General features: G+C 40.1%; 2 protein-coding genes across 2 annotated transcripts in view; both read right to left on the bottom strand.

Annotated features, from left to right (window-relative positions):
• Nucleotides 1-8785, bottom strand: part of SRP72 (signal recognition particle 72) — a 30135-nt gene extending 21350 nt beyond the window's left edge. Inside the window, exons 1-5 of the mRNA XM_032631981.1 lie at nt 8770-8785; nt 5808-5940; nt 5070-5293; nt 2853-2973; nt 726-849 (exon numbers count right to left, since the gene is read on the bottom strand). Of these exons, the coding sequence (XP_032487872.1) occupies nt 726-849; nt 2853-2973; nt 5070-5293; nt 5808-5940; nt 8770-8785 (618 nt within the window). The remainder of the gene's footprint in view (nt 1-725; nt 850-2852; nt 2974-5069; nt 5294-5807; nt 5941-8769) is intronic.
• A 184-nt stretch (nt 8786-8969) lies between these two features.
• The window catches only part of PAICS (phosphoribosylaminoimidazole carboxylase and phosphoribosylaminoimidazolesuccinocarboxamide synthase), a 37685-nt gene continuing 32160 nt past the window's right edge, over nt 8970-14494 (bottom strand). The window contains exon 12 of the mRNA XM_032633692.1: nt 8970-12020. Coding sequence (XP_032489583.1) covers nt 11854-12020 — 167 coding nt within the window. The 3' untranslated portion in view covers nt 8970-11853. The remainder of the gene's footprint in view (nt 12021-14494) is intronic.

The raw sequence follows: 14494 nt of genomic DNA, 5'->3' as shown, positions 1-14494 counted from the left end.
TCTACAGGTATGACAGAGATGGGTGCCCTTCATCAATATCAAAATGCTGGAATCTACCCTAAGCTAACCCAGTTTACATGAAAAGTTCTTTATAGACCTACAATCCATGAACTTGCCCAAATCTTTGTTAAACTCACACTACCTTTTGGGGACAATATATTCAATACATTATTTGCCCTAAACTGACATTTTAAAAAATTTTAAGAGAGTTTTGCTAGTTCTAATATAACATTTCTGTCCTCTTATCATAAATAACCCTATTTTACATTAGGCTTAATTGTATGTCTCAAAATTCTTTTAGAATAAGATATTTCCAGGGATTTCATGAACCATCTGAATTCATCTAAATTCTTATTCATCATGATTTTCTTTATTTTACACTTAGAATAAAATATCAGTTAAAAACTAAAATGACTGTTTCAAAACTGTGTAAGTATATAAGCTTACTGGCCTTCATCTTTCAACTAAAAAGTCCAAATTTCATAGGATAGTTCTTAATTTTCCAATTACCCTTAGGAAGTCATTTGTTCATAGAACACTATACATGCAATTGTTCATATGAAGATCAAGGAGAGGGAATATGTTCAAACCTCAAGCACTGGTTTGGTGGCAAGTTTTATGGAGCATCAGGATGGGCTGGGGTTCCTCATCCCTGCTCCTTGCTAGAGGTAGAATCACGTTCATGCAGGACGACTGTCAAACAGGGATTTTAAAGCAGTAATTACCACTTGTCCATAAAGCTCCTTTAGTTTGTCTGTCTGCTGGTTGGCACTTTCTATTGTCTTCAAGGCATTCTCAATTCTGTTCAGCCTGTACTCACAGTATGCCTTCTCGAAGGAAAGAGAGTTACTGAAAAAGGAAAAACCAATGTTTGATTATTAGCTAACACTGCAGAGCACCCACTGTAAGCCAGACACTGCTCTAAGCACACTTGATACATATTATTTAATCCCCATTAACAACAGATGACAAAGGTTAGCGACTTGTCTAAAATCAGACAGCTCATAAGTGGCAGAAAATATTACATCTATTTCCCTAGGCTCTCTTGCTTTCATGGATATTCTTACTAGAAGAATAAGAAACAAATATATAAGAATGAAATCCTGAATTAGCTAAAAACTGTTTCAGATATACAGACAATCTGAACATTGTTTTAAATGGGTTGTTATAGAAGTTTCTTAAATCCATTTAAGAACCTATGATAAGCCATATAATGCTACTCTAACTTGTCAAGAAGCAAATAATTAGCAAAGAAAAAGTAACTAGAAATCTTAAAAGAACACAGCACTTGTAATCAAACAACTGATAAACAGACAACTACAAAAACACTACTTACATACAGACTTAAAAATTCATCTACATTAATGTCACATATGAAACATTGTGAAGTTTCAACCATAATCTGTGAGGAAAAATAAACATCAAGCAAATGGCAACATCCTTTATTCACCTAACAAAAGATTATTTCAAAATTTCCCTCTCTCACAAAATGGCCAAAAATCAAAACATTGAATTTTAGCATAAACATGTTTACTAGTAGAAAGCAGTGTCCCTTTTATTACCCTTTTATTTTTAATAAAGTTTAAAAATTTGTTTTTAATCTGTAATACATGCAGTTGGCCCAAGTAAAAAAAACAAAAAGGTATACATTGAAAGGGTTTTACTCCCACTGTTATTCAAATCTACTCTGTTCCACTCACCTCCTACAAGTAACTATTTTTATTCATTGTTTCTCCATCTATTGTTTGTCTTTGCAAATACAAAAAAATATACATAGAAATTCTTATATCCTCCTTTTCTTATACAAAAGGAAGTATACAATATACTGTTCTGTACTTTATAAACATTAAACAATAAATATGCTGCAACCTTCATTTCAACACACATTTCTTTTGGGGCTTAGGCATAACTGTAAAGAAAAATGAAATTACAGTACCAATTCAGATTATAAGTTCACGTTTCATGAAATGATAAATTAAATAAATAAATGAAAAAGATTAAGAATAATAAAAAACTGCTATAGGGCTTCCCTGGTGGCACAGTGTTTAAGAATCCGCCTGCCAATGCAGGGGACACGGGTTCGAGCCCTGGTCCAGGAAGATCCCACATGCCTCCGAGCAACTAAGGCCTGTGCGCCACAACTACTGAGCCTGCGCTCTAGAGCCCGCGAGCCACAACTACTGAGCTCACGTGCCTAGAGCCTGTGCTCCACAACGAGACAAGCCACCTCAATGAGAAGCCGGTGCACTGCAACGAAGAGTAGCCCCTGCTTGCCGCAACTAGAGAAAGCCCGCACGCAGCAACGAAGACCCAACGCAGCCAAAAATAAATAAAAAGTAGATTGAAAAAAACTGCTATATATTCTAAAGGCTGCTAAAGAATTCTGACACTGAAAGATCTTGGCCTAAAATCATACTCACCTAAACAATTCTCAAAGGGGGCAGGCACAGAGGTCAGGCTAAGACTGCCATACCATCCTAGAGGCCTCGACTAATACATCCCTACCCTATATGTTCTGCCCTCTCTACTCTTTTTTTTTAAATTAAACTTCTGCTGAGTTGTTCTCTCTATGTCCTCCAAGAAATCTTGCGACTCTTGTTTATGCCCCACATCCCTCCAGTTTCCCTTCTTAGTGGTTCAAAGGGAAGACAGGGGTAAGGAAAAGGTTTCTTAAGGCAGAAAAGAACAAAAGTTACTATTACTCTTTCCAGTTTCAGAAGCACCATTGGCAGGCAAAAGGAAAAAAGGGGAAGGAAAGAAAAAGATCAAAAATCACTGAATAGTGGGGAAAAAAACAAGGAAATGGTTATAGCTATGGTAAACATGCACAAACAACTAATTAAATCACTTACTTGGCAAACACTTTGGTGTGAGTATTGATGACATTCAAGGCTTCCTTGAAACTTCCATTCTGGATAAGGCACACAACTTTACAGTGTAGGGCAGTTACATCATCCTTGTTGATCTGCAGTACTAGACAGCAATTTTAGGAAAGCAATTTTTAAATCCATTCCCTTTCCACATTTGCCATCTCAGAAAGCTACATTTCCAATTTTACTGCAGCAGAAATGATTAGTCAAAACATTTTTTTAAATGACTGATCTTTAAGTTAAGAAGTGACAATAAGGAGAGTTAAGTTAGACTTTCCAGTGAGATAGCTTCCCAAGATGCATGTACCAAAAAAGTAAAGTGAGATAAAGAAGCAAGAATGAAGTCGTTTTCTACTGCTTTTTCATCTTGCAATGCATGCTATATCCTACATATTTCATTACTTCACAGGGAAAGAAAAAAGTTCACATAAAACTTGGCAGCAAATGACTTAGGTTTGAGTACAAGCTTGTCACTAAATGCCTTGAGGTCTTGGACAAGTCATTTGATAGCCAAATCTCAACTTTCTGATCTGCAAAACGAGTATGAAAGCATTACCTATTTTACAAGGTTATTAAAAAAATTACATGAGAATATTTTGAAAAAAATCTATAAGCTGTAAAGTATACAAACACAATTTGTTTTGCTGGCAATATTTCCAAACACCATTCAAAATTTCCCTTTTCAGGTAATATAACTAAAGAGAAGTGCAAGGAAGGAGTCAGGTGGCCAAATTTCAATGCTGAACAGCTGTTCAGTGTCAAAATGACTAGGATCACTCCCCTTGCTCCTGGGCAACTATTGGAATTCAAATCTCAGTCTAAGAATCGGAGTAATTTCTATCAATTATGAAAATATATATTGGAGAGCTTCCCTGGTGGCGCAGTGGTTGAGAGTCCGCCTGCCGATGCAGGGGACACGGGTTCGTGCCCCGTTCCGGGAAGATCCCACATGCCCCGGAGCGGCTGGGCCCGTGAGCCATGGCCGCTGGGCCTCCGCCTCCGGAGCCTGTGCTCTGCAACGGGAGAGGCCACAACAGTGAGAGGCCCGTGTACCGCAAAAAAAAAAAAAAAGAAAATATATATTGGGGAACTGACAGCCATTGCTGATTAAACAATTCCTGCACAGTACTTACTACATTGCTGATTAATATTGGTTGCAGGCCTAGCAAAGGCCAAAGTTAATTCAAAACAAGTTTAACAATCAAATAATTGTCATTAGTAGCTGTTTTCCTCAATGTCTGAAATCACCAAAAGTGCACTGCGGGCACAATCATTTCTTTTCACATTAACCCAGCAATAGTTTGTTGAAAATTCACACTTGTACGTTACAGACATACCATGTATGTTATTACTTCTTTCAACAGTCAAACCCCGTCCTGGTAATTACATTTCCAAACCTAACAAATACAGGCAACACCTTCAATAAAGAATTTAACACGACAGAGAGCATTAAAAAGCACGGCCGTATTACAGTTAGGCAGTAAAGGATAACAGAATATAATGAGTTGAACCTCACACCGAAGACAGTTCACTCAAAATGATCAGTTACTGGGCAAAAAACAGGATTAACATTTGTCTTTGCAACGTCATTGCAAATGTTAGTGCTGTCACACACACATTTTCTGGTCTAAGGACGCTGGAGGGATTCTATCTGTGGGAATGACAGGCCTGACATCCAGATCCAGCCCTTCCCTCTACCCTGAGTCTGTACAGCTTCCACTTGTCAGCGCCAGCTTCCAAATTACGTGTCCCAGGGAGGTTCCTCCTCCCGCTGCGGCCCAAAAGAAAAAGCTCCCTCAGCAATACTGTCTTGATCACTCCGCTATAAGGAAAGCGAAAAGGAGGCAATGTGGAGTATTTGCGAGATAAGGCATGAAATCAACGGAGTAAAATAAGAAAGCAGTTTGGAAGAGACGTCGGGAGCTGCGGTCTCTTTAAATCCTTCCCTCGCTTTCTGCGTTGGGGGGGGGGGAAAGACGGAAGTACACGTGGCTCTAAGCTACCCAGGACACAGGGCTGGCCGTGGGGAGCTGAGGCACCGCGACCCGCGCCCGCTGGGCGTTCGGGCCCTAGCGGCGGGCGGCTGGGGTCTCCCCTCCCGCTGTCTGCTCGGAGGTGGTCACGCGCCACGGAAGGAGGCTGCATCCTCCCACCTGCCCGGGTCAGCCCCCGCCCCCGGCGCCCCGCCGGGACACTTACTCTTGTTAACGGTTTTGAGAGCGCGCGTGAAGTCGCCGTTCTGGCCATAACGGTTCACTTCACTCCAGAGCGAAGATACCAGAAACCCCCCCACTGCCGCCCGCTCGCCATTTTGGAGGAGAGGCGGGGCGCCCTCTTGCCCCGGAAGAGGATCTCGGAGGTGGCTAAGCGGAGAAGGAAGCCGGTGGTTGCTAAGTGTTTCGCAGTCGGAAGCGTCTTTATTACTGAGTTGGCGTCAAAGACCGCAGTCTTCACTCTCGTACCTAGAAATTTGCGAAGATTGAGTCGATACACCTTTCTAGAAGCGGGTCTGGAGGAACGAGGCGTCGGATCCCAGGAAGGGGTTGAAAAGGATTCACCAAACAGATTCGGCTAAAAACACCGTGCGTTTCCGGGGCGACCGCTGGGGGCGGAGAAGTGTCCAGGTCCCTAGAGGCGGAGCTGGGCGAAGGTCTATGGAAAATAAATAACAGGTCTATGGCGTGGTAAAATACCAACTAGAAACCGTAGGGGGTCATCTGAAGGAGTGGGAGAGAAGGGGAGGGGGAGAGAGACGGCTTCTTGCTGCCTGGGAATGCTTCATAGAGGAATTGGTATTTGAATGGGATCTTGAAAGGTGATTAGGAAAACCTGGGGTTGGTTCTGGGTAAAGTTCAGAGAAGCGAATATGAGGAAAGGCAAAGAAGAAGAAAAGAATCTCCAAGTGCAAAGCACGTTTGGTGAAAACCCCCTGGCTACCCTTTGGGCTGCATTTCAGGAGCAGTTGGCAATAAGGCTGGAAGGGTGATGTGTTTTGGTGTGAGAATACCCAGGTTCAGACGCTCTAGATGTCTGACTTGTGAACATGTTATCAGAGTCCCAGGTTTCCGGGCTGTAAAATAGGGATAATATATAATTGTTCTAGGGATAAACGATACTTCCTGCACCCTGTCATAGTAAGTACTCAAGTAACACACAGACATAGGGGATTTAGAGTTTTTGTAAGACCTTAAATATCAAGATGTGCTTGTCCAAACCGAGTACCTACCGAGTATTCTTGATGAGAACGCCTACTGCAGGCTCATTTCTGGTCACGATCCTACCAGTTCCTGCCTCTTCCCCCCTCCTCTCTTTCTCAGCAAACTAGCTAATTCCTTTTCATCCTTCAATATTTCTGTATCCTTCTGGTTCCAGGTTAAAAGTTACTCTTTGACTTTGCAGACTCTGCAAGGTTCCCCATTACACTCTTTTATGGAGCTCTCTACTTCTGAGCACTGCTCATCGTTTAAGGCCTGTCTCTCTCCAGATGGACTGTAATTTCCATGAGGCCAAGGACTATATTTGCCTTGCTCACTGTAGCATCTCTAGGATCTAGCACACTCCCTGGCATATAGTTGGTACTCAACTTTTTAACTGAGTGAGTTTTTGCTTCTTTCTCCCTTAATCTGTGAGTTCCTTGTGAGCAGGAACTATGTCCAGCTCATGGCTATATCCTATGGTGCCTGGCACATTTCATGTCTGGTTAATATGTACAATGCAAAAACAGCAGTAATGATCCAGTGAGCTCTAGCTCAGGAGGATATAAGCTCTGTGAATTAGTAAAAATCATGAGAAGGGCTGTGGACTTCTACTAGCTGTGGAACTGTCATGTATTTCAAGCTAATTATGCCTGGATTTCAGAGGGTTTAAAGGAGTTCGGGAAGACATTTGGTATACGCAAAATTTTATTAGAATTTTTCTGAGGAAAGATTTTGTAGCTTCCATTGGATTCTCCAAAGGTGTTTATACTAACTCCCCTCTCCCCCTCCAAAAGCTAAGAACCACTGCCTTAGTAGTGCATTTCTCTCTTTTCAGAATATTGACTTTATGTAAGGATTCACAGTTTTGGTTTCTATATCAGTCTGATCTCATACACTTTGTAGCTTCCAGAAATTTCCTCAGAATTCCTCTGCTGTGGATTCCTGTGTTTCTGTTTCTTCTGTCAGTTTTAATGGGGTTTTGTGGCAAACAAGATATAAATGTATGGATTTAATTTGCCCCTTTTGAAACAGGAGTCTTCCAAACCAGAGTGATTTTTTAAAAAAATAAATTTATTTATTTTAGGCTGCATTGGGTCTTTGTTGCTGCGCACAGGCTTTCTCTCGTTGCAGCGAGCATGGGCTGCTCTTTGTTGCGGTGCATGGGCTTCTCATTGCGGTGACTTTTCTTGTTGTGGAGCACGGGCTCTAGGCGCATGGGCTTCAGTAGTTGCGGCACGCCGGCTCAGTTGTGGCTCACGGGCTTAGTTGCTCCGCAGCATGTGGGATTTTCCCGGACCAGAGATCGAACCCGTGTCCCCTGCATTGGCAGGTGGATTCTTAGCCAGTGCTCCACCAGGGAAGCCCCAGAGTGATGTTTTAAAGCATATACCTGATGTCACTCTTCTATCCTCAGGATAAAATCCAAACTACAAAGCCTAGCATGTAAGGTCCTTTATGATCTTTTGTTACTGTCTACTCCCCTTGCATGTTATACTCCTCTAATATTTAGTTATGTATGGTTCCATGTTGCCATCCTATGAGAATTTGCACATATATTCATTCCGCAAATATTTATTGAGTGCCTTCTAAATGCCAATGTCAGGCATTATATCAGTACTAGTCGCTTGGGATACAATTAACAACAAAAAGACAACCTAGTGTACTCATGGAATGTATTTTCTAGTTGGGAGAGAGAGGCAATAAACAAATATATACCATGTTTGGTGGTAATAAATTCTACGAAGAAAAGTAAGGAAAGGTAAGAGGGATTGAGGACAGAGTGCAAGGAGTTACTGAAGCTCAAAGAGAAACGTGCCCAAGGAAATCTTTTCATTTCCATTCTACTGCTATTTTCACTGTACCACAGTGCTGGGTTAACAACCCCACCCCAAGTATTTGAGGTTGTGAGGAGTTAAATGCAAAAAGCACCATTAAAAGTAAGCGTTTCCACTGGCTTTCCAAGGACTGCTGGGCTGAAGATGGCAGGGAGAGATTGTGGATGTTCTATGGCCTGTCATGTTTTATTTAAGTCGCATTATGCTGACTCTGCCCTTTTTTCCTGTTTTTAGAAATTAAATCAGCTGAAGGGAATATCAAATTCAAGGTAATTTTCATGGAATCAACTCCACTCATTCTATACAGTCAGCCAAATAATTTTTACATAATGCATTCATGTGCTAGGATATACTTTACATATATTGACTCATTTAACTCTCATAATCACCTTGAGGTAGGTAGTATTAGTCCCACTTTACACACGAGGAAATTGAGGCACAAAAAATTTAAGTAACTTGAAGGTCACTTCTTCTCTCAACTGGACTACAGTAGCTTCTTAACTAATCTCCTTGCTTCTCCTCTAATCCACACAACAGCCAGAGAATACTTTAAAACCTGTTGAATACATCATGTCAGCCCCTGCTCAAACTTACCAATGTTTTTTCCTGATACACTTCAGTGTGGTCTGTGGGCCCTAAGTTATCTAGCCTTTGCTTACATCAATATCTCCTTCCACTCTTACCCTTGCTCACAGAGCTCCAGCAATATTAGCATGTTTGCAGGTCCTCAAAAAGGCAAAGCTATTTTACTTTCTGTTCCTTTAGTCTGGGAAACTATTTCCCCATATCTTTGCATGGCTTCCTCTTTTACATCATTGCCCTGCTCTCCTTAAAAACCTTCCTCTTACCCCATCACTGTCCTCTCACCTTGGCTGTTCTTCATGTGCACTTATACTTCCCTGAATCTATCTAATTTATCTTTTATGGTTTGTTATCCCCAATAAAATGTAAATTTTGTGAGGGCGAGGGCCTTGTCTCTGTTGTGTTGCTTTCCTAGGGCCTAGAATAAAATAAGGCAAAACATGTATTTCACACATGGATGAATGAATAAAGCTTCACACAAGAGCTTATCCTTGTCTTTTATTTGGCTGCTTTGTTTTAAATTTCAGGAGGCACTAAAGCAATTCTAAGTGTGGCTTTAAGATATAAAGTTTAAGTACAGCATTATTCGGACACAAGTTTTCTTCCTCTATTTAACTACAAGCCCACAGAAAGTATAAACCCAAAGATGGCAAACCAGGTAGGTTTGTGTAAATTACTTTTTATAATCGTTAAAATACTTTCAAACAAGTATTTACTCTAGCACTGATGAACTATACTACTGAGGGTGTATGTACTCTATTAAGAAACTAATAATGACCATTGATAAAGGTCAGTCCTATCTACGAGTCTCAATCAGTGTTTGAAATTTTAATGTACTGCACAGAAACAGGTGGAGCTTTTGCTAGGTACGGATAGAAGAGTTGAAATAGCAGCCAATGACTATTCAGAGACTATGAAGCCCAAGTTCATCTTATTAATTGTTCTTGTGATCTAACTTTAGAAAATAAAGCAGTACATGATTTTTATAATTCCCCCATTTCTAACAGACAGCTAGGCATTAGCACATCAGAGCATAAGACAATGTAAGGGAAATAAACTGTAGAATTACATTTTCTCCTCTTTGGGAGCTTACAATCCAACAGAGAAAGTACTTGTAGCCACTGTAGCTGGAAGGTTTATCAGGGAAGGTTTCATGGAGAAAGTGAAGATGAAGCTCTAGTAACTTAAGTAGATTTTAATGACAAATGAGAACATTCTAAGAACTAAAGGTACAGATATGCAACAGTCTGAAAAAGAGGAAAGCAAGTTCCCTTGATGGGTTACAACAGCAATTCTTAACCTACAGACTATGGATAGGCTTCAAGGAACTCAGGAACAAATGGAACCTGTTAGTAAACATACTGTGCAATTTTCTAGGGAGAGGATCAATAGCATTCATATTTTCAAAGGAGTCTGTGTTGCAAAACAAATTTAAGAGTTTTTGTTGTAAGTCCTTGGACAATCAACCTCAAAAATGTTGGGTTAAGAATGAAGACCTAGGGCTTCCCTGGTGGCGCAGTGGTTGAGAGTCCGCCTGCCGATGCAGGGGACACAGGTTTGTGACCCGGTCCGGGAAGATCCCACATGCTGCAGAGCGGCTGGGCCGAGCCATGGCCGCTGAGCCTCTGCGTCCAGAGCCTGTGCTCCGCAACAGGAGAGGCCACAACAATGAGAGTCTGCGTACCACAAAAAATAAATAAATAAATAAAAGAAGACCTAGATCAGGCTAATACAGAATTTGACCCTTGCTTGAGTTTTATGTACAGTGGATGGGTAAACAGGGTAAATTCAAGACCTGGTGATGAGTTAGAAATGAAAGGTCAGAGAAAAACATCAAGGATAAAATTAATTTGGGACAGTGAGTGCAGCCAGATATAGGCTTGGTGGAAGATGAGTTAAGTTTAGACCATTCAGACAGAAATGGACAGCTGAAAATACAAGTCTACAGACATTCACTGTAAAGAATTAAAATTATCCTACCATTATTTGTAAACAATGAACTCAATAGTAGGAAACATCAATACTTAAGGGAAAGAGTAAAATATGAGGAATGATTAAGATTGAGGTTGGAACAACTTGGTGTATAGCCCAAGAAAGGAAGTTAGGTCAGTCATACCCCACAGAGATCAGGTGAAGGAAGTGATGAGATGCCAGCTTGCTAACAGTTGAGAGGGAAGTGAAAAAGCATAGACCGGGTAGGCCAGTGTCAAGATTTCATCTGTAGCAGAGATTCTTAACATTTTGGGGGGGGAGGACACATCTTTTTGGTAAAAATTGATTGCCCCCTTCTCATAGAAGTGAACATATACATAAAATTTTACATGTAAGCTTAAGGGGTTCATAGACACCTGGATTAAAGTTTCATGATCTATAAAATCCTCAAGGCTGCATAATGTAACACTGATATTTCCAAATATGGTTTATAGACTCATGATGAACTATCATACCTCTCAGTAACAACTGCTCCTTTAGAAGTGCATTTTGCTGGGTATACTACCTAGACTTAATACTATTATGAGAAAGAAACTAGTTATGGGTATTAACTGGGAGATTCCAATTTTTGAAAATGATGGTTGGGGATTGTTAGTCTGGCTAAAATATGTGTTATCAGAATGAAAAGAATTTTATGACCTACAGAGCCAAGTAAGATTTACTAACTCATTTGCAATGGCAAAGGTGACTCTACTTCTTTTCCATGGGAAATTGCCCTGACACTTAACGGAGAAGTTCTCAGAAGTCTCTCCATGGTTTCCACAGTGCCCCTTCATCTTAATTCATGTCTTTCTTACCCCCAGAGTCAATCTCAGCTTTTCTTAAAAAAGGCAATATCAAACCCAAACATCATCTCTAGCTATAGCTAGAGATAAATACAACATCATTTTCTGACATACTGACTGCAAATAAAAAACCATGCCCTAGAGTTCTGTAAAGATCATAATGTGAAAGAGGACTATATTGCTCTTAACCACCCTAAGATACAACCATTTTAAGTTTCTAAAACTTACGGACTCAGATGTAGGAAGTAGTAACTTTAGAGCTCTATAACAGAACATTATTATCATTTAAGAAATATATTTAATTATACTGCCTACCTAACTGACCATATGTGGGTAAGAGATTAATTTTAAATGTATACTAATTTCACTACGTATAAAGAAATACTAATAAATATGTACATTTATTCTACTAATTCATGAATCTAGAGAGGCATTCATTCACTTTTAAATTTTGTTTTCTCTGATTGATTTAAAATCTTTTCATCTTGCTTGTGATTGATTTAAAATCTTTTCATCTTGCTTGATTTCTTTTTTCTGCAGCTAAACTAGAAATTTATAGTTTTTCTCCTAAACAATGCAATGATGTTGTTTCTTATAAGTTGCCCTCTCTGATTTTCTTGTCAGCCTGCTTCAAGGAAATCCAGGTGTTCAATACACTTGCTCGCAGTTTGGCCCAAATCAAATGGTTGTTTAATCCAAATATCTGAGCAGCAAACTGAGCTGATCCTTCTGGAGAAAGTATGGTTGAACAGCCAAGACCTATTCATAAAAGAAAAGACAGAAAATTGAGCTGTAAATTAATGATGAAAATACCACTTACCCAACTATTTTATACTCTCAGAAGCCCTGCTTGCCACAGACAATACAGCTACAATATTATCCTTGTCTGAAGTAAGATCTGTAGAAGGTGTTTCCATCTTTACTCTTTAGAGTGATAAAGTGATTATAAGATGATAAGTAATATTTATCAGCCAGGAACAGATATTTTATATACAACTATCACTCTTCTCACTGAATCCACTTGCAAAGAAATTTACCTTTTTTCAAAGTTCTTTTCACATACATTACCCCTTTAAATCCCTGGTGAAACGCAATAGAAATAAAACAAGGAATGAGGTAGAATCATCTGTTCTTAGACAAACCTGAGGTATGTTAATTATTTTGGTAATTTTCTAGTTATTCCTTTTGTTTTTGCACTTGAATTATTCTAACATTTTTAAGCAGTGGAGAAGTCAAATCCATAAAATAATTTTAAGAATTATTATAAATAAATTCAATAGTAATAAGATCTAAAAGACAGTAGACTAGAAAGTAACTTCCTTGGGGACCACAGGTTTGCTCAGGCAATTTCTCAAGGTGGTACTATTATGTCTGTGTCATTAGAGTCAAGGACTAAATAGGTTATAGATCCAAAAGATCCAATTTTCCTAAATACTCTTGGAATTCATCAGGCTCTTTGACTCTCACTATCCCCAGTAAGAACAGACTAAAATATAAATCACAAGATTTAATTTGTATTAATAAATCAATTTACACAGCTCTGCTACTTACTACATAACCAACATCAGCCAAATTAATTTTAGTGTCCTTATCTGTAACATGGGGATGATAACTAGTAGCTACCTTATGTGAGGATTCAGTGAGTTAATACAGATAAAGTGCTTGGAGCAGTGCTTGACACACAGTAAATACTCAATGAATGTCAACCATTAGTAGTAGTAGTAGTAGTAGTAATAAACTAGGTAGAGCATTCCACTCTAACAACTGAAGTACCTGTGCCTACTGCCCATGACTCACTTTCTGATGTCAAGAAAACCTAATTAGCAAAAAATTAAGTTACCTGGTTGAGCATGCCATAAGAGCAAGAGGAACGAAGTTTTCAGGATCTTACACAGGCCACTGTGAAAACACTCCTCAAAAGATTCTCCCCAATTCTAATGATCAGAATCTAAAAATATTCTAGGTTCTGTCTCTCCCTGGACATTACTAGGTAAAAACTGCCACATATTTGCTCAAAATTCCTTTTTCTAAGCTCCATGGATAATAATATCTATACTATTCCTCTGGCATAAATTTGGGTATAGTTTCATCTATAGTTACAGATTTTTAACTTGGGAAGTTGATATAATCAGATCAGTCTAGCTGAAGATAGATTAGTCACAAGATGTATGTATCTCTGAAACCTATAAAAACAACAGTAAAGGGAATAAAGAAAATAAACATAAACAAAGAGATAACAGCAATAACATTTTGGCAAAGGGAGTACTAACTAACTTAGCAGACCAAGAAAATTTAATCCTAACTAGAAGCAGGGAAAGATGAGAAGCAGCCTGACATTACAGAACCCACTCAAAGGTTGAGGAACTGGTGACACCAGATACCTTTTAGGGGAGGAATCAGGTTGAAAACGGGGCTAAAAAGAAGAAGACTCAGTGAAAGTCAAGAAGAAGTAAGGCCACCACATCCTCCTCCCCACTCTTTTTTTTTTTTTTTTTTTTGCGGTACGCGGGCCCCTCACTGTTGCGGCCTCTCCCATTGCAGAGCACAGGGTCCGGACGCGCAGGCCCAGCGGCCATGGCTCACGGGCCCAGCCGCTCCGCGGCATGTGGGATCTTCCCGGGCCGGGGCATGAACCCCTGTCCCCTGCATCGGCAGGCGGACTCTCAACCACTGCGCCACCAGGGAAGCCCCCTCCCCACTCTTATGTACCTGAACAATGGCCCCTTCTGCACCATGGCAGAGTTTTAAATTCTTCTGGAGGCAAAACAGACTTTAGTCCAGACTTCTGTGCCAAGCGGGCACAGGTGAAGCAAGGAATGCCACAGTGAAAACATGGGATTAAGTTTGCACATGTTAACAAACTCAGGCAGGAGACTGAGACTAAAAATGTTCTCTGGGTAATTCTGGCCAACACATGAGAAAAGATCAAAGACACTGATGTGAAGGGTTATTCAAAGAATGACCCTACAAGATCACTCACAGTGGAGGCCACTTTTGACAAGCCCTACCCACTTGCAGAGTTTCCAATTGGTTTTTTATGACACTTAAAAAAAAAAAAATTATATTTATTTATTTGGCCATACCAGGTCTTAGTTACAGCACACAGGATCTTCATTGCCGTGTGCAGGATCTTCATTGCAGGATGTGGGATCTTTTAGTTGCGGCATGCATGTGGGACCTAGTTCCCTGATCAGGGATGGAACCCGTGCCCCCTGCATTGGGAGCGTGAAGTC

Source organism: Phocoena sinus, chromosome 5 (assembly GCF_008692025.1).
Source record: "Phocoena sinus isolate mPhoSin1 chromosome 5, mPhoSin1.pri, whole genome shotgun sequence".
In the NCBI taxonomy this organism is placed as follows: domain Eukaryota; kingdom Metazoa; phylum Chordata; class Mammalia; order Artiodactyla; family Phocoenidae; genus Phocoena; species Phocoena sinus.
Note: the sequence above shows the minus strand (reverse complement) of the source record. Positions and strands in the feature narration are given on the sequence as shown.